This window comes from Pipistrellus hanaki (assembly GCF_964339955.1).
Source record: "Pipistrellus hanaki genome assembly, chromosome: 1".
NCBI lineage: Eukaryota > Metazoa > Chordata > Mammalia > Chiroptera > Vespertilionidae > Pipistrellus > Pipistrellus hanaki.
This window is the reverse complement of record NC_140503.1, coordinates 196533505-196559399: the sequence shown is the minus strand read 5'-3', so window position 1 is coordinate 196559399 and position 25895 is coordinate 196533505. Positions and strand designations below refer to the sequence as shown.

Here is a 25895-nt window from a genome sequence, read left to right as displayed (position 1 = left end):
ACTAATAAAAGGGTAATATGCTAATTAGAGCAGACATCTTCCAGATGAAAGCTGCGGCGGCTGCAAAGGGCACCGGCTCAGACAGGCAGTAGCAGCAGCAGTGGGGTTATGGGGTCAGCTCCTTCCACTGATCCGCCAGGTCGCCTCCTGCAGAGGGAGGCCAGATTGCAGCTGGGGGGGGGGGGGGGGGGAAAGGCAGAGGCGGATAGGAGCAATCAGGCCAGCAGGGGAGCAAGTTAGGGGTGCTCAGGCCTGCAGGCAGAGGCAGTTAGGGGTGATCAGGGAGGCAGGCAGGCAGGCCAGCAATTAGGAGCCAGCTGTCCCGGATTGCGAAAGGGATGTCCAACTGCCAGTTTTGGCCCACAGGGATTGGGCCTAAACCACAATCGGGCATCCCTCGAGGGGTCCCAGATTGGAGAGGGTGCAAACTGGTCTGAGAGATGACCCCCATCCCCCGTGCACAAATTTCACACACCAGGCCTGTAGTTATCATTAATAAGTGTGTGAAGGATATGCATGTTGTTTTATATATGCACTTGGGAGGGGATGGAATGTAGGTCTTATTTCTTCACTCAAAAATTAATGCTACTGCCGAAACCGGTTTGGCTCAGTGGATAGAGCATCAGCCTGCAGACTAAAAGGTCCCAGGTTCGATTCTGGTCAAGGGCATGTACCTTGGTTGCAGGCGCATCCCCAGTAGGGGGTGTGCAAGAGGCAGCTGATCTATGATTCTCTCATCGATGTTTCTAACTCTCTATCTCTCTCTCTTCCCCTCAGTAAAAATAAATCAATAAAATGTAAAAAAAAAAAAAAAATTTAATGCTACTAACTGGATAGCTTTTTATATATTGTATATAGGTAGGCACTAGAGGTCTGGTGCACAATATTTGGTCACGGTGGCAGCAGGTCCTCAGCCCGGCCTGTCCCCTCTCACAGTCCGGGAGCCCTTGGGAGATGTCTGCTAATGGTTTAGGCTCCTGCCACTGCACTCACCACAGCTCACACTGACCATCAGGGGGCAGCTCCTGCATTGAGCCCCTGTCCCCTGGTGATCCGTGCACGTCATAGTGACCGGCCGTTAGGTCGATTTGCATATTATTATATAGGATGACTGGGAGGTGCTGTGTAACCAGCAATTTATTCCTAGTTGTACACATGGATTTTTAATTATTTTGCTAATACAGATTTATTTTTAATACAGTACTTTATTTTTGCACAGTCACAAATTGTCTCCCTAAATAATACATTTCAAGAATTGAAATGGTTAAGAATTCAAAGCTATGCACATCTTGAATTATAATAGGCAATGTTTTCCAAAAAGATTGCACAAATTTAAACTCCCAACAGTATATGAGTTTGTTTTAACCACGTGTACACCAACACTGGGTATTAGAAGCCTTTAAACCTACAGCAACCAATTCTTTAATAATTTTCATAACAATCTAAAAACTATGCCAAGAAGCTAGCTGCAGAGTGTCTCATGTCATAACTTCCACTGATGTTTTTTTTTTTTGGAGGGTGGGTAGGTTTGTCACCACTGGGTTTTGTGGCAAGCAGGGTTAGGCCAACAACGTGATCAGGAGATTAGTGCTTCTCTGCGTATGGCCTTATATTTTGATACTGGATACGAAATTAGTGCATGGTGGGGACGAGCCTGCATCCTCTCCAATCTGGGACCCCTAGAGGGATGTCCAACTGCTCTTTTAGGCCCAATCGGCTAGTGTTTCCAAAAATGAGGACATTTTGTTTTTTTAAGCCGGCAGTTGGACATCCCTCTCACAATCCAGGACTGCTGGCTCCCAACTGCTCGCCTGCCTGCCTTCCTGATTGCCCCAACCGCTTCTTCCTGCCAGCCTGATCACCCCCTAACCATTCCTCTGCCAGCCTGGTTAATGTCTAACTGCTCTTCTGCCAGCCTGTTTGCCCCCAACTTCCCTCCTCTGCCAGCCTGGTCACCCCTAACTGCCCATCCCTGCAGGCTTGATCGTCCCCAACTGCCCTCCCTTGCAAGCCTGGTCCCTCCCAACTGCCCTCCCCTGCTGGCCTGGTCACCCACAACTGCCCTCTCTTGCAGGCCTGGTCCCTCCCAACTGCCCTTCCCTGCTGGCCATCTTGTGATGGCCATCTTGTGTCCACATAGGGGTAAGATCTTTGTCCACATGGGGGCAGCCATCTTGTGTGTTGGAGTGATGGTCAATCTGCATATTACTCTTTTATTAGATAGGATAAGAGGCCTGGTACATGGGTGGGGGCCAGCAGGTTTGCCCTGAAAGGTGTCCTGGATCAAGGTGGAGGTTCCCTTGGGTTGTGGGGTGGCCTGGGTGAGGGGCCTGTGGTGGTTTGCAGGCCAGCCACGCCCCCCACCCCCAGCAACACAAGTGGAAGCCCTGGTATCTGGGATTTATTTATCTTCTACAATTGAAACTTTGTTGCCTGGAGCAGAGCCAAGCTTTCTGCTCTCTCTGTGATGGCAGGGGATTTAGTTATCTTTTATAATTGAAACTTTGTAGCCTTAAGAGATTGCCTGGGTGTGCAGAAAGCTTGATTTCCTCCATTGCTGCAAACCCTAGCCTCCCTCCTGCTGTCTCCACAGCTGCAGCAATCTTGGTTGGTTTAATTTGCATACTTACTTTTGATTGGCTGGTGGTGATGGCTTGTGGGTGTAGTGGAGTGATGGTTAATTTGAATGTCATTCTTTTATTAGATAGGATAATTTCAATTTATAGAAAAATTGAAAGAGTGTTACAAAGAAGTTCACCCAGATACCACAAGTGTTAATATTTATTTTTACCACATTTGCTCTTTCCTTCTGTATTCTCTTTCTCTCTCTTTACCTGAAACATTTGAAGGGAAGAAGTAGATATCATGCCCTAAGGACTAAAGCTAGTGTTTCTAAAGATAAGGACATTTTCTGCATTTTTAAAAAAATATGTTTTTATTTTACGGAGGAAGGGAGAGGGAGAGAAACATCAATGATGAGATTCATCGACAGCTGCCTCCTGCATGCCCCTACTGGGGGTGTATGCCCCAACCCCAAGCATGTGCCCTCACTGGGAATCAACCATGACCTCCTGGTTCATGAGTAAGTACTCAATCACTGAGCTACACTGGCCTGGCAGGACATTCTCTTAATAATCTGAACAGTTATCAAAACCAGAAAATCAAATTGATAAAATCCAGTTCTCTAATATGGTTTAATTCAGATTTTGTCAGTTGTCTAAGTAATGTTCTTTATAGTAGAAATAAATTCTAGATAATATGTTGTATTCAGTAATCATGGTCCGTCAGTCTCTTTTAATCCAGGCCAGTTCCTTGTTTTTTGTTTTTATTTTATTTTTTTGTTCCCCTTTCATAACTTTGATCCTTTTAAAGTATAGTTATTTTGTTCCACAATTTAGGTTTATGTTCTTCATGCTTAGATTCAGGCTCTGCATGTTGGGGCCTGTAATATCATAGAAGTGACACTTTGCTCCTCTTGATGCATCACAATAGGAGGCATTTGATGTCAGTTTGTCCCAGTCAGTCTCTTGATACATGAAACTGAAGTAGTTTGCTCATTGTTTCATTGCCATTGCTGAAGCCATCCAGAGGTTTTAAGGTGTATGGTTTTCATATAAGATCTTTATATGTGATGTTAATGGAAGTCATTGTTCTCACAACTTAGTTGTGCCATCTGGATGATGAGGCTGGTGGCTACTGCAGATTTAACACGGGGACAATCCCTTTTCAGGTATGGATTTTTGGAAAGGTACCCTTTATCTGGTAATAATATTGGAGATACCCCAAAAGCCAGATACTGAGAATGGCTAGAGGTGATGGTCTCTGTCATCCTGCTATTTATCTTTCCATTCTTTCTGCTTCTTTACAAACTGTTGGTAGTTTGTTATAAAGTTAAGTTTTGTTTTTGTTTTTTGAATTATTGGAAAATAAAAAGGTAGAATAAATGAACTTTAAAAATTAAGGAAACAGTGCTTTTCAAATGTTCTACCCAGTATAGGAGAAAGAAGGGGAGCATGCTACTCTACCTGATGGGGCCATAGGATATTTGTTCTGTTTATGAAACATTACATACACATGATAGTCCAGGACAATACATCATGGTCTGATCCCCTTTGTTCCAGTAGCCAAGGACCATTGATTACACCTGGAAATTTTAAGCAGTATTGCTATTTAATGTGGTTCTTAGGGTAAGAATAGGTTCAAAACTAGTCATTGAAGCACAACAAAGGCTGACTTCTTTCTCAAAATTGTGTGACTTAGTAGGCTGTTTTCTATTTCCTTTCTGCAAATACCACATCAGTGTTTTTGCCTTAATTTAATCTAAATTCTTCATTAAACCGAAAATTGATGAAATACAGAAAAATAGAGGAAATTACTTTTAGTTTCACAGTCGAAGGGCAGATGAATTTCACACATGACTTGAGGTTGTTTTTCCAGCCAGTTCTATGTTTTTAAAATAGAAGGTCTAATGTTATGGGTTTTTACTTTGTTTTGTAACAGATATACGCCCCTGCCTTGGTTTTTGACTTGGTTTTCTCATGTGAAACATCTATTAGCTAGAAAAGGTGTTAAGATGGTGAAGTTTTGATAGCTTTTATCTTGTTTGTTTTCAATACATTTGTGGTCATATACTTCCTTAACAGATTGGTAAATACAGAAGCAAATATAACTGTTATGGGCGAAAACAATATTGCATCTCCATGGTGAACAAAAAGGAAGTGTGTAATATATGTGAAATGTTTACATAGGTTTTTTATTTGAAAAATCTAATGGATTGAAAGAAATGTGGGAACCTCAATACTATTTACATGATATTTAATAATTAAGGAAAACTTTTAAAGAATCTGTATACTTCCAGGTATATGAAAATAGATTTAACTATGTAATTAACATTTTCCACAGCTCTTCTTACTTAGAATACAAAAATATTGTTATTTTAAAAGGGGAAAGTTAGTGAAGTTAAAGTAAAATGAATTTGCTAGCTTAAAGTTATATATATGACAATATATTTTGGATAATGTAAATTTTCTTGAGCCATAGGATTATATGAACATTATTGGGTAATTATGGCACATGGATTTTTGTGTTTCATTTGCCAGTCCTATCCTGAAAAGTATAGAACAGACCAAGAAGAATTGACATGGGCATACCCAACATTATGTAAGCTGTCACTTATCACTTAAAAAAAACAAACCAACAGGCTAGAATAATAATTTTTTTCCTTTAAATATGTAACAGGAATGATTATTACATGCAATCAAAATTACATTTCAGTAGTATGCATAAAATTTGAAAAATCTACTCATGCAAATGAGATAATGACAACCTCTAATATCAAAAAGATTAATTGGATAACAGTAATAATTTGTTATAGTGAGGAAGTAAGTCACTATTTCATGGGATTAAAGTATCCCTAGGGTACTTAAGTATTTAATTTTTTATTTGTTTTTTGCAATGTTAAATACACCATACACCTATTATGAAAAGATCTTACATAAGAGTGGTCTAAACTTGTTTGGTCATACTTATTTCTGGTTCAAAAAGAGGATTGGTAGGCATACAATTATTGGAGATGCTTTATTATATACTGAAGAAACAACACAATCTTATTAATATTCATAAGATTCCTAGCCTGAGGATGATACTTGGAGAGTGGTGCATCATGTTGAAATGCTGTCCTAGCTCAGCAGGCGAACGCTTGTCTTTCCTTGTTCATGTTTCCTATGGGGGCAAGAGTGATGTTGCACAAGTATGCTTATGTAATCGTTGACTTCATGTAATGGGTATTTCAAAGACGACCATTGTTAACATTAATTTGTTAATTTTTAAAGCATTTCAGAGTAGCAGGAAAGAAAATTTATACTTAAATCAGAATATAGTAAACTAGTCATGTAATAAACCTGTGTGAGATCCCAAAGATGTTTGATAGTTGGAGTAATTAGTAAGGTAGTGGCATCACTGAAAAGTTTTATCTCATTTGTTAACTGTCTCTAAAATTTTTTTAGCATTTTAACCAGTTAGGTAGATTCTGGCTGCACCCCACTTTGTTTATCTTTATAAAGTTAACTTTGCTCTTAAAATATATAAGCAAAGACGTGTTTTAAAGGTAATTTTAAATTCCCTGGGTTTTTTAAAATACTAGAGGCCTGGTGCACGAATTCCTGTAGGATCAGGCTGAAACTGGCTCTCCAACATCCCCCGAGGGGTCCCAAATTGCAAAGGGGTGCAGGCCAGGCCGAGTGACCCCACTGATGCACAATCGAGACCGGGAGGGATTTGGGAGGTTGGTCAGCCAGGGAGGGAATAAGGGAGGGGTCCAGGATGTGTCCAGCTAAGTCCTGATTGCTCAGTCCTGATTGGCCGGACCACAGCAGCAAGCTAACCTAATCAGAGTGTCTGCCCCCTGGTGGTGGTGGTCAGTGCATGTCATAGAGACTGGTTAACTGTTTGCCCCCTGCTGGTCAGTGCATGTAATAGTGAGTGGTTGAGCGGCCTTAGCATATCATATCATTAGCTTATTATGCTTTGATTGGTTGCATGGACGACCAGACACAGCATATTGGGTTTTTATCATATAGGATTCTCTATCAAACCTAGTGAGGCATTTTTACTTTAATTATATGCTGTAATGCTACATTTAATCAGTTTCAAAGGTTAAAAGAACATATTTTCTTGAAAAAAGAGTTAGTAGATTTTTGCCTTTCATTCCACAACTGCAAATCATGGGTTATTCAACAGTTCAGTGTTCTGAAACCTGTGGTCTTCAACATCTTTGCTGATGCTATTACTAAAACATATTCTTTTGGTTTGGTTTTTTGTTTTTATTTTAAAAATTGAATATCTTATCAGATAAAATCAAAGAGAATAATAAGTAATTCTTCTTACAGAAATGTGGGTTATTTGCTCATTTTTTAGTGCTATTTCAATTAAAATCACTTTCTATAATAATATTTCAGGGTTAATAAAAATACCAAAAATATTCATAGTCACAGACACCCACTGTTTATAAATTATGAGGTCATAAACAATATCATATAGTATTATTCAACAAAATGAGCTGCATGGGTTTCTAAAACTTTTATCATCAAACTTAAAAACTTCGTTTAACATCACAAATATAGAGAAATCTTAAGTCAAATGGGGTGGGTGGGGGGTGCCAATCAGGGGTCAGCGTCCTGGGGAGGGGCCATGGGTGGTTGACCAACTGGCCCTGCCCCTGATCGGGGTGGGGTGGGGGCTAGCGAGGATGGGCTGCAGGAGATTGGCCAGCCAGCCCTGCCCCCTATTGGGGTAGGTGCCATTGGGAGCATGGCCGGCCAGGGGGAAGGGCTGCAGGAGGTTGGCCGGCCAGCCTCGTTTCCTATTGGGGTGGGGGTGTGCAATCAACGGCAGGCCGGCTGAGTGGAAGGGGCTGCAGGCCTGTCGTGGTGGTCGGGCTGATTGGAGGCACGGCCGGCTGGGGGGCGGGGGGGTAGGAGGGGCGGGTTGGCAGCAGGCCCCATAATTGATCGGGGTGGGAGAGTCCGATCAGGGGCAGGCCGGCAGCGGGGAGGGGCCGCAAAGGTTGGTCACCGGCCCCACCTGATCAGGCCAGTTCCCTGGCCACAGTGGGTGTCATAGCAACTGGTTGTTAGGTCGTTATGGCATCTGCCTACACACACACACACACACACACACACACACACACACACACACACTCTCCAGAGGCCTGTTGCATGATATTCGTGCACCAATAGGCCTTCCTTCCCCTGGCTTGACTCCCAGCCACCAGGGAGCCCGCACGTCCCCGCTCCTGGCCTGCCCGGGAGCCGCCTAGGAGCCGGCAAGCCCTTGCTTCTGTCTGGAGCACCACTCCAGTAGCTCCTTCCGCTCCTGCTCTTCTCCTCATAGCAGGCTTCACTTTGCTCTGTGCCTGCATTTGCAAATTAACCTCCATCTTTGTTGGGTTAATTTGCATACTCACACTGATTGTGGGCATAGCAGAGTGATGGTTAATTTGCATCTTTCTCTTTTATTAGGTAAAATAGATAGGTAATTAATTTCTTTAGTTATTTTGTCTTAACCAGTTAAAACTAAAAAATAGTAATACAGTTCATCCTTGAGTAATACCCTCTGCCAACTAGTTGAAAGGCTTCTCTTAGACCATTTAGCCTATCCTATATAATAAAAACCTACAACCGGTTGCTATGATGCGCACTGCCCCCGAGAGGGAGGCGACCAGTGGTGGCAATTGGGCTGTGGGGCCGGCCAGCAGGTGCCACCAGCCTTCTAGCCAAGGTGGGTGCCAGCAAGGTGATTGCCCCGCCCACTGGTCACCCCACAAATTGCCAGGCCTAGGGACTCTACCCTATATATTGGGAACAGTCTCTTAGATTTAAAAATTAAAACCTGGCAAGGCTACTCTAACACTGAAAAGAAACAGGATGATGTGGTGATGACATACATGGACTTTGGCTTGCACATTTTGTGGTCAGCCTGATCCTGACACTACAACTGTGTGACAAAGCCAATTCTCTCTGCTTTAGTTTCTAACCCCCCCCCCCCCAACCCCCCATAAGATGGGGAAAATGGCACCACTGCCTCGGAAGGATCACATTATGTACTACTTTTAAAAATCAGGGCAAAAAAATGTAACTGCCCATGCAACAGCAAGATGCCTTTCACCTGTATGAAAAGTATGGTCACTGGTGCATGCAGCATCCTGGATTATGAGAGGGATGTCCAACTGCCGGTTTAGGCCCAACATCCCCAAGGGGTCCCAGATTGCGAGAGGATGCAGGCCTCTAGTTTCTTTATGAAGGGGAGTATACCATATGCCAGTTACCGTAGGTAGTCAACATGTTCCGATAGGTTTAAATCTCAACTCTGCCTGCCATTTATTTACTCTGTGACACTGGGCAAGATGCTTTCTACAACTTTAAAATGGGCAAATATCTACCTTACAGAATTATTTTATAACTGGAGGCCCAGTGCATGAAATTCATGCACTGGAGGTCGGTCCCTCAGCCTGGCCTGCCCCTTCTCACAGTCCAGAAGCCCTCATGAGCGGGAGGCAACCTGGCAATCAGGGGAAGGCGAGGCCCCATCACACCTCTGCTGTTGACACTGCTGGCAGCGCAAGCCTTGGCTGGCCCTGGTTACCTGAGCCTTGAGCGACCCTGGGTGGCTGGGCAGCTGCCATCAAGGCTTGCCTGTGCCTCGGGCTGGCCCTGGGTGGTCGGGGGGCTGAGGGAACTGGGGGACTCCAGAGGCAGGTGTGCATGGGCCCGGCCTTGCTGTGCACCTGCCCACCCCAGTGGAGCTATGGGGACTGGACGCTGCCATCTTGTGGTTGTGGGCGCCTCTATCTCTGAGGGTGGGGCAGTCCATTAGCATATCCCCTCCTTATTGGCTGTGGGCGCTGCCATCTTTGCGGGTAGGGCAGTCAATTAGAATATTCACTCCTTATTGGCTGTGGGTTCTGCCATTTTTGCAATGGTGTGGGTCAATTATTACCTCTTAATTAGATAGGATGATTAAAGAGAAGAGTGTATTAAAAATGTATAGCTCAGTGTCAGTTCGTGATAAACACTTGTGACCTCTACATCACCTCTTGGGCTGTGAGGATTCTTCTGGGTGCTGTAGATGGTGTGAGACAAGGACTTTGGTTAGTGGTTTTTTTTGCAAAGTATCTCTGAAAGGTACCTGAAATCCGCATCTAATCAGTGTGCTACATGCTCAGAGGCCTACTTCGAGTGCTGTGTCTGTTTAGGAATCATTTTTGTATTTTGCTATTTCTGGATATAGATGTTTACTAGAGGATTTCTCTTTTCACTGGTCAGTAGGATTGAAGTGTTTGTTATGAAGGAGATTTCATGTTTCCTAAAATGCTTATGGAGTGTGTCATATAGCCTGTTGAACTCTTTTCTTTCTTTTTTCCCCAGAAAATTTGGTGAGCGGCCTCCACCTAAACGACTCACTAGGTAAGCATTATATTGGTGAGCCTTTCAATAAAACATTTCATACAAGAGTTAGATCCTGTCATTTTCAAAACTATATTAGGTGCTTTTGAAATGAAGTTATTGATATATTGGTATCTAGATTATAAGCTTAGTCCTATCTTCTCTATCCCGCATCCCCTTATCCCCCATAAAAATAACAGAATAAGTGGATATGTTTCGAAAGGGAAATTACGCCTTTGAATAATTAATCTTGAGTATCATATAGTTAATATTACAAGGGCTACAGTGTAAAAAATAGTTTTCTCTATGCATTTAGCCAGTCACAATTTGTTGATTTTACACGGGACTTGAAAGATACTTAATATATCCTTTTAGAAAAGAATTTTACAGAAAACACAAGGTTTTACCAATTTTAATTTTTCTGTAAATATTCTGTGTTCCAATGATAAATTAATTTTATAATATTTTAATTACATATGTTAAATTTAAAAGTATTAATCTTGAAAATTATTTTAAAAATTTCTAACAGTCAGTGGTAGTAAAATAAAAAGTAAAACATTCAGTTTTACAGTTTTAGTCCTAGAGTTAATGCTAACCCTGCATTGTTAGTATCTTTCAAGAAAATTATAAGCACAAATAAACATATGCCTGTATTTTTCTTCTTTTTAAAGCCTGATATTATACTTGACCATTGTTCTATATATATATATATATCTTCTACTTCATTCTCTATATTGTCTTCACTCTGCTTTTGTTTAATTTTTACATTAATGGCCATTTGGATAATTTCCACATTTTTGCTATTACTTAAAAGCTGTTGTACTCAAAGAATGATGGAAACATGCCAGAAAGATTCCAACGGAGCCAGCTTCAAGAGGCTTCCTTTTAGCCAAATCATGGGCACTTTGATCATCAAAATAAATTATAGGAATGGATTAAAATGACATAATAAAATGACAGTTCAGAAGACTACACTGAGTTAAAAAATGATTCAGTAAATGAAGCAGAGGAGATAGTTTTTCCTTATAGAAGAAATTTACCTAATGTAGAAGGAATGAGGGAGCTAGGAAATCACACTTTGGTAACCACTACAATAATTGTCTCAGGCAAAAAATTATCAATGAATGCTTAAACTATTGGTTTAAAATCTGATGAGAAACAAAATATTTACATAGTCTCTAGGTGTGTCCTCGCAAAGTATGTATTATTTATAAAGCAAAAAATATTAATGTCAATGAAGAAATCTGGCAGGTACCACCTTAATGAAGTCACCTAATGAATACTATTGGGTCGGCAGCTAAGTAATTGCGGATTTTTTAAAGAAAATCAAAGACAATTTTTTCATGGAACTAAATAACTTTATTCTGTAATGTATTGCCCATTTTGATCAATGACCTTTTGCCATCTTTCAGGCAGCATCATAATCCCACGTTCAAAAAACTTCTGGTTTTTATTAGCAAAAAACTGAATCAGGTACGATTTGACATCATCATCATTATTGAAATTTTTACCATTCAAGGAGTTTTGTAAAGATCGAAACAAAAAGTAATCAGATGGTGCAAGGTCAGGACTATATGGTGGATGTGGCAAAACATCCCAACCAAGCTCCATTAATTTTTGCCGAGTGACCAAAGATGTGTGTGGCCTTGCATTGTCATGATGGAATACAACACCTTTTCGATTTGTCAATTCGGGCCGCTTTTCTTCAACTGCATTGTTTAATTTCGTTAGTTGTTCAATGTAGACATCAGAATTGATCGTTCGGTTGGGTGGTAAGAGTTCAAAGTAGACAATTCCTTTGTAATCCCACCAAACTGATAACAAAACCTTCTTTTGATGAATATCAGCTTTTGATGTTGTTTGAGTTGGTTCACCTGGCCTGCTCCACGATCTTTTCCGCTTGATATTGTTGTAAACAACCCATTTTTCATCGCCAGTTATCAGTCGTTTTAAAAATGGATCATTTTCATTACGTTTCTTTAGCAAATCGCAGCTGCTAATGCGTTGCGTTAACTGTGATTCTTTCAGTTCGTGAGGAACCTATGTATCGAGTTTTTGAACATAGCCAAGTTGTTTTAAGTGATTTTCAATGCATGTATGTAATACATGAAGCTTCTCTGCAATCTCACGTGTTGTACTGTGACAGTCTGAATTGATTATTGCTTTGATTAGGGCGTCATCAACTTCAACTGGACGACCAGAGCGTTTTTCATCTTTGAGTGAAAAATCACCAGAACGAAATTTGGCAAACCAATTTTGACACTGCCGTTCTTTTAAGGCTTCTTCACCATAAACAGCACATAACTTTTTATGAGCTTGCGATGCGTTTTCCCTTTGCGGAAATAAAAAAGCAAAATATGACTAAAATGTTCCTTTTGATTTTCCATTTTTCAACGAACGCCAAACGAAAACTACAAAACAGATCAAAAAACTTTTTTTACTGATTAACAGCTGAATAGCCAACTATCAAATAACAAAATGTGTTTTACATTTGTACTACGTCTGCAAACCTAAAAATTCAACTGAAGCCATATATGTGTGAAACCCGCAATTACTTAGCTGCCGACCCAATAATAGTAGGACAAATAAATGTTATGTGCATACTGAGAAGAACATAATATTACCTTTGTGCTATTCTTGCAGAAATGTGTAAATGTCTAAATGTAAGCATAAGGAAACATCAAACATGCAAATGAGGGGCATTCTATAAAATAAATGGCATTTACTCTTCAAATTTTTCAAGAGCATAAGAAACAAAGACTGAAGAATACCTCATTACAGAAAACCAACAAGACATGACAACTAAATTCAACTAAATCCTCAGCCAAGAAAAAATTTTTCTTTTGATCTAAAGCTATTGTAGAAGTTGGCAAACATTTTCTGTTAATGGGCCAGATAACAAACATGTTAGGCTTTTTGAGCCAAATCGAGTCCTTTGTGACATCTCACCTCTGTCCTTATAACCCCAAATAAACCATTTAAAACATGTAAATGAATGGCATATCTGTTCCAGCTCAACTTGATTTTGAGAAACTGGAACCATCCTGATTTAGCCTGAGGGCAGTAGATTCTCAACACTGCCCCCTCCACTCTCCCCCCAATAAAAGACATTAATAGGACAATGGCGATGTGAATAAAATCTATAGTTAGAAATATTGTGTCCATGGCATGGCATTGTGATTGTATAAAACATTGCCTTTATTTTAAGAAATAATTACTGAAGTATTTTGGGTAAAGGGGTGACATGTCTACCATGTGCTCTTGAATGGTTTTAAAACTTAGTATACAAACATGGTAAAATGTTTTGGAGTTTGGGAGAAAGGGGACTAGGAATTATTTGTACTACTTTTAAAACTTCTCTGTAATTCGAAATTACTTCAACATTAAAAACTTTCAAAAAGCATTACATAAGTACTCCACGTGAAGTGGGCTAGGAAAATATAATTTGTCTCACTGGTTCATGTGAATATATTTTCAGGTACATGTCTTGAAGAAATACTAAGTGGAATTGCTGAATTCACATGTACAGATAATTTAAAAATTGATAAATATTTTTATTGCATTACCAGCATCAGTAGGTTGCAGTGACTCCTAACAATAAAATATATTTTGATGGATAAATTAGTTACTTAATTGGGTACCTTGTAAAAATAGTAATCAATACTATGATAATGAACATGAGGAAAAATTCATTTCCTTAAATACATAAAATAATAGAGTTAGGTCCCAACTACTTTATCATGATTTTCCATTTACTCTTTAAGCAATTTTCCATATCTGGAAAATTTTAGTAGCCTTTAGAACTTCTACTTTTGGCCAAGATGGAGTAACTAGGATTGGAATTACTCTCCAGCCTGAAATAACTAAAAACCTGGACAAAATTTATGAAACTGGATGGCAGGCAAGAAAGGACAGGTGATCCTTGAGGGACAGGATACAAATGAGGTGAGCCCTACGATTGCTCCAGCTTAGTGCCTGGGGAGAGTTTCCAAGACAAGATTAGGGAGGGGGCATCCAGATAGAGCCTAGTAAGCACCTTGAACTGAGATGGAACTGGGACTCTAAGGAGACCACGGTGGCTGGAGTTTCCAGGGCAGAGAACTGGAGAGGAAAGTGCTGTGCAGAGTTCCAGAGATCTGCAGAGGGTTCCCTCTATTGTGAGCTGAGTATAGATCACGTGTGTGTGAGGAAACTACCTAAGGTTGGGGGGAAACCAACCTAAAGAATTAGAGGAAAGAATTCCTAAAACTCACTCACTACTACAAATAGGACCTGTTCCCAGAAACCAGTGTGGAAAAATCTTATAATTCACGTGCAGCGACTAGAGAGTACTGAGAAACCTTTTGTGTTGCAAAATTAGGCCTAGACTACATGTTGTTCTGGTTTCACCTAACAACTTAAAAACAAGATTGAAAGGATCACACCCTTTCCAAGTAACTTAACTGTGTATCACAACAAAGTTCAAGAATATTTACAGGAATAGACAAATATCCAGCAGTCAGAAAGGTAAAATTTATTGAATCTTTGTAGTCAGTCAAAACGTATCAGTCATACAAAGAGCAAGGAAAATATGACCCACAATGAGAAAAACCAGTCAAAACCAATCTAGAAATGACACAGATAATAGAATTAGAGACTTTAACAGTTATATTTGTCTTCTAATATGTTCAAGATACTTAGATCAGGAGTTTACACAGTTTTTCTTAAAAGAGTCAGATGGCCAGTAATTTAGTTTTATGTGGCCCATACAGCCTCTCTTATAACTACTCAACTGTGTTGTAGCATAAAAGGAGACATGGAAAATGTGTAAAATAGTCATTGTGTCTGTATATTGAAGTACAATTTTTTTATTTCTACAACTGGCAGTGGGTCAGATTTGGCCCAAGGCTTTAACTGCGCATCTCTGAGCTAGAGGAGGGGTTGAATGAGTTAAATAGAGGACATAGAAGATAAAAAAAAGGGAGATCCAAATCAAATTTTTAGAGACAAGAACCACAGTGCTAAAGATAAAAAGATACAATTCCTGGGATTAATTGCAGATACGCACTGCTGATGAAGAGATTGGTGAACTTGAAAACAGCAATGGAAACTATCCAAAATGAAAAAAAGTCTGAACAAAAAGATCCTTAGTGAGCTGTGGTTTATGTTCAAGTGGATAAAATACATGTAGAGTTGTTGAAGGGGGAAGGGTATGGTTAAAATATGTGAAAAAATAATGGCTGAAATTTTTCTAAATTTGATAAACTATAAAACCATAGTTTCAAGAAACTCACTGAGCCCCAAGCACAAACTGCTGAAGCACATCATAATCAAGTTGCTTAATTATGACAGTGATAAAGAGAAAATTTTAAAAGCAATAGAGATAGAAGATAAATTATCTACGGAGAAACAAAGAGAAAGATTATGGGAATTTTTAATCTGAAATTTTGCTAGATAGAAAGAAGACAGTGGAGCAAGACAGTTTTCCCAAAGAAGGAAATATAGCAACCCAGTATTCTGTACCCAGCATAGGCAAAATTAAGACTTTTTTAGACATAAGAACTGAAAAATAATTCATCACAAACAGGTATGAGCTGCAAGAAATGTTAAAGAAATCCTCTAAGCAGGACAATCTGATTATTTACAAATTACTACTGTCAAAAATGAGAAAGATGACATCACTACAGATTCTACAAATATTTAAAGAATAATAAGCAAACATGAATAACTTTCTGCCAGTAAATTAAGCTTTTGAAGAAACATACAAATTCCTTGAAACCAACGAACTACTAAAGCTTACTCAAAAAGAAATTTATAGCCTGAATAGCCCTATAGTTAAAGAAATTGAATTTGTAGTTATATGTCTTCCCACAAAGAAAACTACAGGCTCAGGTGATCTCACTGTTGAATTTTACCAGACATTTAAGAAATTAATTATACCAGTTCTCTACATACTACTCGAGAAAATTGGAGATCAGAACATACTTTCCAATTCATTCTGTAAGGACAGTATTGCCATATTACTAAAAGCAAAGACATTACAAGAAAATAAAACTATAGACTAGTATTCCTTATGAACATAAAAGCAGTTTGCAAAATGAATCCAACCCTATGTAGAAGGGACAATATATTATGACCTAAGTGAGATCTTTTCACATGTATCACTTTTCAAGTTTCATATTAGGGACTGGACATGTGTGCCTTCGCCTGGCTTTTGTTGTTTGTTCTCATTCCACCCTGAACTCTGTAGTTAGTCACCTGACTTAAAGCAACACTCAAATCTCTTACCATCACTATCCTTCCCAGGCAGCACCTTTTGTCTAGTACCCAACAGGTTTGAGAATATGCTCTCTCTGTTCCCACCTTTGGGAGTGTTCATGGGAATTTGCACCATCATTTATGGATTTCAACATCAGCTGGAACTTTGATATGAACATTCAGTCGTTTTACCTCCCATAGTCGCTTCTTTCTCCTTTTGTTTTCAATCTGGGAGATTTCGTTCACTTCTGTGGCTTCATTTGCCAATGATATACCAGTGAAACCCACTTTTGCAGTCCAGACCCCTCTCTGGAAGTACAGGTATTTCCAACAACCTGTTCAGTACTTCTAGCATGGAGGTATGGGGCACTTCAGCGTTGACATGTCAGCTTATTAATATGCTAGAGGCCCTGTGCACGAAATTCGTGCAAGGGGCTTGGCCTTCACAGCCCCAATTTGATTTGGAAGGACATCTGGACAGTCGTTCAGCTTCCCGGTCTAATTAGCATATTACGCTTTTATTATTCTAGATATCCACTTCTCCCCAAACAAAATATACAAAGGGTTGTTAAGTCTTTTTATCTTCTCTACTACCTCCTTGTGCTTCTTTCTTAGTGTATGAGCCTTTTTTCAAGTGTGTCTTATCTCTGTTCTCTAATCTTTTCTCTATTACACCACTAGAATTAACTAAGAAGGAAAACTGTTTAAAAATCCCCAAGATCATTTAATTGCCTTTTGTGTAGATTGAAAAATCCAAGTTCCACTCATGGTGTTTTCTACAATGGGGTATTGATAAAAAAGTAAATGATCTTTTCTCAATTTTCAGAGAGATGTTTGTTTTTGTGTATTTTTAAAAACAATTTAAGTATTCCTCTAGGTATTTTAAACATTTTTATTAACTGCTACTATTTTGATTCTCATCTATCAGAGTGATATTTGAATTAGCTTAAACTTTCATACTGAGTATTTAAGTTACAAATGTCAGATTTCATGGGATTTGGCAGGCCTTTCACAATTTGACTCCCAACTTGTCAGCTTTATTCAAGGCCATGGCTTATGTTAGTATCTTAACAAGAGAATCTGAGATTCTAATTTCTGACTCTCACTTTTTAGTTCTCAGCTTGACTATCTCGCTGTACCCAAATGTGCAGGGTTGGTTGTGACTTTTTCCATACTACTCCCAGACCCTGGATGCCTTACTTGTTCTGTCTACTCCTGTTACTTCAGAGATTACCTCTTCTAAGAAGTTTTCCTAGCATGTAGTCCTTTATCACCCATCCCTTCTTTACAGAGACATCTCCCTACTGTTCTTACCTCTCTTTGGATCACGTATTTCATTACAATTTGTTTTCTGAGCTGTTGTCTTCACCGAACTTTTAAAGGATAGGGATTAATTCTCAATATATTGGACCATTGTAACCTGCCCTGTCTTGCAGCTAACAGGTTTTCAGGCAGTAAACATAAATGCTGTCTTCTATATTATCTCCTTTAATCCCCTCAACCACTTTGTGTTAGATTAGCAATATCATGTTATAATCGAATAGGAAACTGAGTCTGGATGAAGTTAAATGATTTGTCCCAGCTGCATAGTTTCTCTAGAATTCCCCACTTTTGTACTACTGTTGTGTAGCTATCCTAATACATTTGTCTTTTATTTATAATATAAGTAAAATATCATTTGACTTATTAAAACTGTTTCCTGATTATTGTCTTTGAAACAACTTTGCTTTACTTTTGTATTGTGGGTAAATCTCCAGAATTGTGATTCTGCTGATTAATAGTTATAAATTTGATTTGTGTAAACCTAGTGTTCTTCATACTGCTTAGCAAAATAATTGAATGTATAAATATATTTAACACATGGAACTTTTTAAATAATGTATACATAATAAATAGATAGTTGGACTGCTTTGTACTTGAAAGAATTAACTTTCCCCCCGAAAATTTATTTAGTAACTGTGTTTGTATGTAAATGAGATATCCCTTTCTGAATCCTTATGTAAGGCTTGTTATTTTAAGAACATATAATAACAACTTTGGATGACCTAACGAATTGTTATGGCTTTGTATTCAATGAAAAACACTCATTCTAATAAGTAGATCATTAAATATAAAGTATTGCATGTCATTAATTTTATGAACAATTTAAAGCCAAATTTAGCACTGTTCGTAGTGATTCTGGAAGTTGTAATTGTGGTTTAGCTCAGTTACACCCTAAATTTCAAGAATGAAAGACAGTTTCTTCTTTAAAAGAAAAAAGTATAGAATTGAAGATGAGCAGTATTAATTACCCCTGTTGTATAATATTCTTTAAATTTAAAGAGTTTGTTTGCCTTAATGTTTTTGTATTTAGATTTTCTTGTTTAAAATATACTCACAAGTATTTTTCACATTACAAAGCTTAGTAATATTTTAAACCTTACCCCTGTAATAGTAATATTTGTCTTTTATTTTAGGGAAGCAATGCGGAATTATTTAAAAGAGCGAGGGGATCAAACAGTACTTATTCTTCACGCAAAAGTTGCACAGAAGTCATATGGAAATGAAAAAAGGTAAGAGTATTATTTTCTGGTGGGTAGTTCATTGTAGCTGTCACATGAATTTCCAAATGATGTGTTAATATGCAAGAATGGTTTCTCTTGGGTTATTTGCAAGTACAAAATGGAAAATAGGGGAGTTGTCTCTGTTGAAGGAGAAACAAAGTGAATTGTGGCAGATTTAGTAGAGATCATCTGGTTGAATCCCTGATAATTACAAACTGTAATCTGTAATTTTTCTTTTGCGCATCATGATGCTCTATAAGTATTTCTGGAATATATTAGCTTGTTCAAAAAAGTAGCTTTCCTTTTGGTGTAAATAAAATGTATTTTTATTGATTTCTGAGAGAAAGGGAGTGGGAGAGATAGAAACATCAATGATGCGAGAGAATACTGATCGGCTTATGTGCTCCACTGGGATTGAGCCTGCAACCTGGGCATGTGCCCTTTCAGAATCAAACCTGGGACCCTCCAGTCCACAGGCCGATGCTCTATCCACTGAGCCAAAACTGTTAGGGCCAAAATGATCTTTATGTTTAGTACTAGTCACAGTATTTTATAAATTTCAGTATTTTTTATGTATGATTGTGGACTTCGGTTGTTTGTATTTTTACTTTCTTTCTAGAAATTTCTTAATAGTTTTCCTAGTCTTTGTCTTTCAGGCAGTATTTTTCTATTAAGCATTTCATGGACAGAAGGCTTGCTTATGGGGGAAAATGAAAGATCTTTTGAATTGGCTAGAAAGATATGACACTAAATTGGAAAAAGGAATGAAAACTCAGGTTTGGATGTTGGGTTGAAAGGAATGGATGGAATTATAGATAAAGAAAATCTTAGCATATATATAATAAGTGAATGTAAGTATATAATTAAATTAATTTACATGCTGGAAGGAAATTAAGGAGTCTCTTCCTTAAAGTTCTCTAAATCTGGGCTAAAAAGTAGGTGAAGCTATTGATAATTTTGTCTTCAAAGAGGATGAACAAGTGAAAAAAGTAGTACTTAGGACTCATACTGCCAAGTGTTGTGGTTTATCACCTTTCAAGCTTGCTAAATTTCTGATTATTTTATCTTTCTTTACTAGTAGAACTAATCATCTGATTTATAGTTAAATATTGGAAAAAGTTGGTATCTGCAGTTTGGGACATAGAGACCAAATCAAGATAGTGGCTCCTTTTTTTATGAAGTTGATACTCAAAATTCAGAGAGAGAGAGAATTGAAATTGAGAAAGTGTGTGTGTGTGTGTGTGTGTGTGTGTGTGCCCGCAAGTGCTTTTTGGGTTTGGTTCATCTGCTTTTTTTTCTTTTTAGTTTTGGTGTGATTTTTCCTAAGCAAAACCTAGGAAGGCAATACCTTCATTATTTGAGATGAGTCTCAAATTAGGCCAGTCTTGCACCTCACAGTGAATCTCAGGAAGAAACAGTTTCTAGACATTGTTTTGGAATTGCATTTACAAGTGTTTTAAAATTTTAATTCTCAGAATAATCTTATAAATAGAAATATTATAATCCCCATTCTGTGAGTGAGTAAACAAGAAATCAAATACCTAGTTCACTTTGGAAAGCCATGTAGCCAGGATTATTACTCCTGGTTCTATAATAACACATGTCTTATTCTTTTTGTTGCCCTAATTTCCATAGTCTTCCATTTTGTGTTTGAGTGTTGCGTTATTTACAACAGGGCTTGAGGATGAGGTTAAGATGCCTAAAGAACACACATTTTTCTAAATAAACTTTGCCTAGGATTATTCCTTTTGCCATCAACCGACTGAGGCTTGGCTAGATCTAATAGAAATATGATTAGACATACTTACTGTATGGGTGCCAATTCAGGCAGTGCTGCTTTCCATTCTTTGGATTTTTGAAGGTGCATTTTAGTACAATTAGATTCATTCAGTAGCTCATTTATTCTTTATTTCTGTTGACCAGGTTCTATGCAAAATGATCTTTTGTGGGAATTTTACAATTGGGATGTCATTTAATGCTATGAAGGATAACAGGCCTAGTGGCAATAACAGAAAGGTAGAGCTACTCAAAAAATTACATCTAAGTCCAGATAACGTCCCTGTTAATTACTCACTGTTAAAAGTATATGAGTAAGATGCTGAAGTGGCTTATCAAGTTAAAATCTTGATTTAAGGGTTATTTATTTCTATTGTGGTTGCCTTTATTTCCTGTTATTTGAATACTAAAGGCCCAGTGCAAGAAATTCATGCATGGCGTTGAGGGGGGGTGTCCCTCAGCCCAGCCTGCACCCTCTCCAATCTCGGACCCCTCAAGGGATGTTAAACTGCCCGTTTAGCATCCCCTGGGATCGGGTCTAAATGGGCAGTCAGACATCCCTCTCACAATCCAGGACTGCTGGCTTCCAACTGCTCACCTGCCTGCCTTCCTGATTGCCCCTAATCGCTTCTTCCTGCCAGCCTGATCACACCCTAACCACACCCCTGCCAGCCTGATTGATGCCTAACTGCTTGCTGCCAGCCTATTTGACCCCAACTTCCCTCCTCTGCCAGCCTGGCCACCCCTAACTGTCCTCCCCTACAGGGTTGATCACCTCCAACTGCCCTCCCTTGCAGGCCTGGTGCCTCCCAACTGCCCTCCCCTGCTGGCTATCTTGTGGTGGCCATCTTGTGTCCACATGGGCGCAGGATCTTTGGCCACATGGGGGCAGCCAGCTTGTGTGTTGGAGTGATGGTCAATCTGCATATTACTCTTTTATTAGATAGGATAGAGGCCTGGTGCATGGGTGGGAGCCAGCTGGTTTGCCCTGAAGGGTGTCCTGGATCAGGGTGGGGGTTTCCTTGGGCTGTGGGGTGGCTGGGTGAGGGGCCTTTGGTGGTTTGCAGTCCAGCCACGCCTCCTGGCGACCCAAGCAGAGGCCCTGGTATCTGGAATTTATTTACCTTCTACAATTGAAACTTTGTAGCCTGGAGCGGAGCCAAGCCCCCTGATCACTCCAGCTACAGCCATTTCTGTTTGGTTTTATGTATCTTCTACAATTGAAACTTTGTAGCCTTAACCAGAGGCCTGGGCCAGCCAGTGCAGATATAACACTTTGCTTTCTCCTTTGCCTGGGGCAACTCTAGCCTGCTCTTCAGCTCCATGGCTGCCACCATTTTTCTTGAGATTTATCTTCTATAATTGAAACTTTGTATCCTTGAGTGGAGGCCTAGGCTGGCTAGGGCAGGCGGAAAGCTTGGCTTCCATTGCCGGGGGAACCCAAGCCTCTCAACTGCTCTCTGTGGCTGCAGTCATCTTGGCTGGGGTTAATTTGCATACTCTCTCTGATTGGCTGGTGGGCATGGTTTGAGCAGAGTTCTGGTTAATTTGCATATTATCCTCTTATTAGGTAGGATGACCTGGTTAATCTAAAACACCACTCAAAGGAAAGCTTGAAGAGTCTAAGCTTCTAGCCTACAAAGAATGAGGGAAAAACCAAAGACAGCAGTGGTTGGCAAATCTCAGCTCAAGAGCCACTGTTTGTTGCTCTGTTGACTAATGAGTTTGCCAACCACTGGGATAGGGGCTTAATCACAAGGAACAACAACAGTCTGTAATTTTTGAAATCGGGAATCTAGGATTAGTGGTTGGCAAACTCATTAGTCAATAGAGCAGCACTCACGAGCCACAGTTTGCCAACCACTGACCTAGAGTAACTACTTTCCTATATTTTTACATGTTTGTATTAACATTTCTCGAGTGGACATGTATTAGTTTTATAATAAAGGTGGAAACCTGTTAAAATTACCTTTTTTTTTTTTTTTTTAAGTATTAGTAGTAAGAAAACATTCATGCGGTCCAGCCTTCCTGGAAGAGGTCTGGTCTCTTACTCATTGAGAAGAGTGCACAGTGGGAAGCAGATATGCCTTCTTGCTTGTTGATCTAGATTTGGGATTTTCTGAAAAGCTGTGAGGCATAGAGGGTGAAGGTATCCTGGGAACTTGACCACAGACTTCTTAACATGTAAAATAACTCCAGTGAATGAGGCTGGAAAAGTTTGGTCAGGAAATTTTATCATACAGTTATAAATTGTTCAGACTAACTTTTGTGCCTGATAACAAAATTTGTTTGCTTAGCACATATGGTATCCCATTTATGTTAGTAGTTAATTTTACCTTTTCATGGAAGAAAGAAGATCTTTGCAAGATGAAAAATAAACTTTTAAAGATTATTTTGTGTAGAGGCTATTTTCTATTAAAGAAATGGGGATGCCATTTGACATTAACATTCCTTCAACTTTGTCAAGGAACCTACTTAAGCGGTAGTGAAGGTGATGGTGATGCTGTTGAGGCAATAGTGAAAATCCTGAGCAATTTAGATAATTAGAGTATGCCTCTGAAGTCATACTGAGAATGTGTTAATTGAGATGACTGTGGCTGCAGACAGTTCCAGGTGTTTTTTGTTGCTTTTGAATAGTCATCAAAGGGTAATGATTCTGCAAAGTGATCAGATAATGTAAATTATGTGCTTGGATTTCATTTAACCTATTTTAAATATTGGGCTGAATAAAAAGGCTTCTTTGAATCTGTAAGGTATTTTTCAGATCTTATTTCAGGATATGAGAGAAAAGTTGTTGAATCATTGGATTGAACTAGGAAATGAGTAAAATCATAAATGTGCTTATATCGCCACCAAGTGGCATAAAAAAGCATTGTTTGACTTACGTGCTTAGAGCTCCTGGGAAAGATTAGAAAATAAAAGGCACATTGTTTCATAGGATATCCTTTCACAGCAGCTGTTAAACTCTGTTAGCTGGCCTCCTGATGGTCAAACTTTTTACTCACTGAGGTTTTGGTGCACATTAACAATCTATTCAAAATTTAAAAACCTATTTTACACCTCATTAGAAAGGTGTATTCTAATTGTTAGTTAAGGATGCTCCCCCCATCTTTTTTTGTACATAAACTTACCTTCTGTTTTATTATTTTACTACTGAAATCTGTAGAAATAAAAGTTTGATTCATTAGCTGTTTTTAGGAGGTAGTAATATTAGGATGTTTTAAAGATTTTTTTTTAAATTATTCATTATCACATTTCAGAAATAATCTCTGTTTCAATTATATTGGATTTGTTACAACTATCACAATTTTTGGGGATAGTTGTAAAGTCGATTAAAAAAACAAGGCTAGCTCAAAGGCAGTTGAAGAGTCTTTTTTTTGTTTGTTTATTACATGATTGAAAAAGCACTTTCACTAAAGAACCTTGTTTGGATGATAAAGAATGTCTTGCCTCCTGTCACATTTTTTAGTTTCATGCCATTTTATTATAGGACTTTTCAGAGAACCAGTACTACCCAGTCTTTGACAGGTTTTACCCTCTTTATATTTTTCAGATGGGAATATAAGTACTTTTTATGAAAACTTAATGAGAGTTGACTACTATATTAGGTATCAGCACTTTGAATTTTATAGCTGGCATACCAGTAAGTCTTAACATTAATGTTCAGTAAAATACTAATAGGAGACAAGTTTCCAAAATTGATATTCCTGAGAGTATGTATGCCAGCTCGGTGTTTGAGTCTGTGCCATGGTAATCATTGGGCAGCTCTCAGCATTAGAGACCAGAGCGATCCCTGATGTGGACCTTCGTTGAGCCAACTCCAGAACTAGCCCAGCTAATTCAGGAATCCCTCTGACCTTGGAGTGACCTGGAGCTGAGCCCACTGCCTCTCCTGTGACCTTGGTGTCCACAGTGTGAAAGTGTGCAGTCAGGAAAGCTGCTCCGATGGATTAGAATCAGGGGTCTTCAAACTACGGCCCGCGGGCCACATGCAGCCCGCAAAGGAGTCTGATCCGGCCCGCCAGGTTTTTTGGGCAGTGAGCGCAGCCGAGGTGTTACAGTAGGAATTAGTAGTTCATATAGTCCGGCCCTCCAGCTCTCTGAGGGACCGTGATCTGGCCCCCACTTTAAAAAGTTTGAGGACCCCTGGTAGATGAATATGAGGAAACTCCAGAGGCTTCCCTCCTTACTCAGCTTGACCCCTAAGGGCCTACTTGGTCTACTTACCCATTATCTCTGCTTCATCTATTCTCTACTCCAGCTACTTGGCTGTAGGTTGTGACTCAAAGTCACCTTCCTACAGCAGCTTTCCCCCAGCCATGGGTCTTCAACATTTTAACTAGCCCCTTTCTTGCTTTTTGTTTTCTCGCTCTCTCTCTCTCTCAGTACTTATCACCAGATAACAGACTATATTCATTATTTTACTCATTTTTTTAAAAATTGTTTGCCTCTCATATTAGAATGAGAGTTGCATTGGGCCAGAAATTTTTGTCCTTTTTAAAAAAACTACTATTTTGAAGCACCTGGTACAGACTAGGGATATAATAAATAATTTGGTGAATTAACATTATTAAATACGCCCAGCTCATTTATTATATAATATGTAGATTGCCTCTAAGTAGTCTTTAAAAGGTGAGGAAAAAGAAGGTGCCACCAATACATATATATATATGCATGTATAAATATATATATATTTATTGATTGATTTCAGAGAGGAAGGGAGAGGGAGAGAGAGAGAGGAACATCAATGATGCGAGCAAACCATTGATTGGCTGCCTCCTGCACGCCCCCCACTGGAGATTGAGCCCACAACCCAGGCATGTGCCCTTGATCAGAATTGAACCTGGGACCCTTCAGTCCTCAGGCCAACACTTCTATCCACTGAGACAAACCAGCTAGGACTCCATCATATATTTTTATTCAATCAGTATTGTAGTAGGTGTTGGGAGAGGAGCAAACAAGAACGTGATATTAACTACCGGTAGGAAGGCCTGAGAGCCAAATCCAGTCTGTGGCGTCTGTGTATGCATACACACAAGTATGCAGGTATAGTTTTTTTTAAGTCTGCATATTGTTGGCTTACAAAGCATCATTTAGTGTCCACGTTTTAAAATTTCATTTTAGGCATCTATTGAACAATTGAAGGATGTGACCAACTCTAGGGCCACATACCTGCAGTTCAGCAGTGTGATTGGTATATACTCACAGGCTTGCCATTCCCTACTATCTTGTCATCAGAGCCATACACCTGTAGCTAATTTTAATTGTATTTAAGCTCTTGTTTTTCTTAAGAAAAAATTCCCTATACTCATAACTGTACAAAAAGTGGGAATTACCATGAGGGCTAAGTAGTTCATGAAAGAAGGGAGGGATCCTTCTTCTTTGGGTAATTAAAGGA

General features: G+C 39.2%; 1 protein-coding gene across 6 annotated transcripts in view; it reads left to right on the top strand.

Annotated features, from left to right (window-relative positions):
- RBPJ (recombination signal binding protein for immunoglobulin kappa J region) overlaps positions 1-25895 on the top strand; it is an 85040-nt gene that overhangs the window by 40500 nt on the left and 18645 nt on the right. For all 6 annotated transcript variants that reach the window (XM_084890561.1, XM_084890563.1, XM_084890565.1 and 3 more), the window contains 2 exons: positions 9924-9962; positions 18635-18730. In XM_084890561.1, the coding sequence (XP_084746687.1) occupies positions 9924-9962; positions 18635-18730 (135 nt within the window). The remainder of the gene's footprint in view (positions 1-9923; positions 9963-18634; positions 18731-25895) is intronic.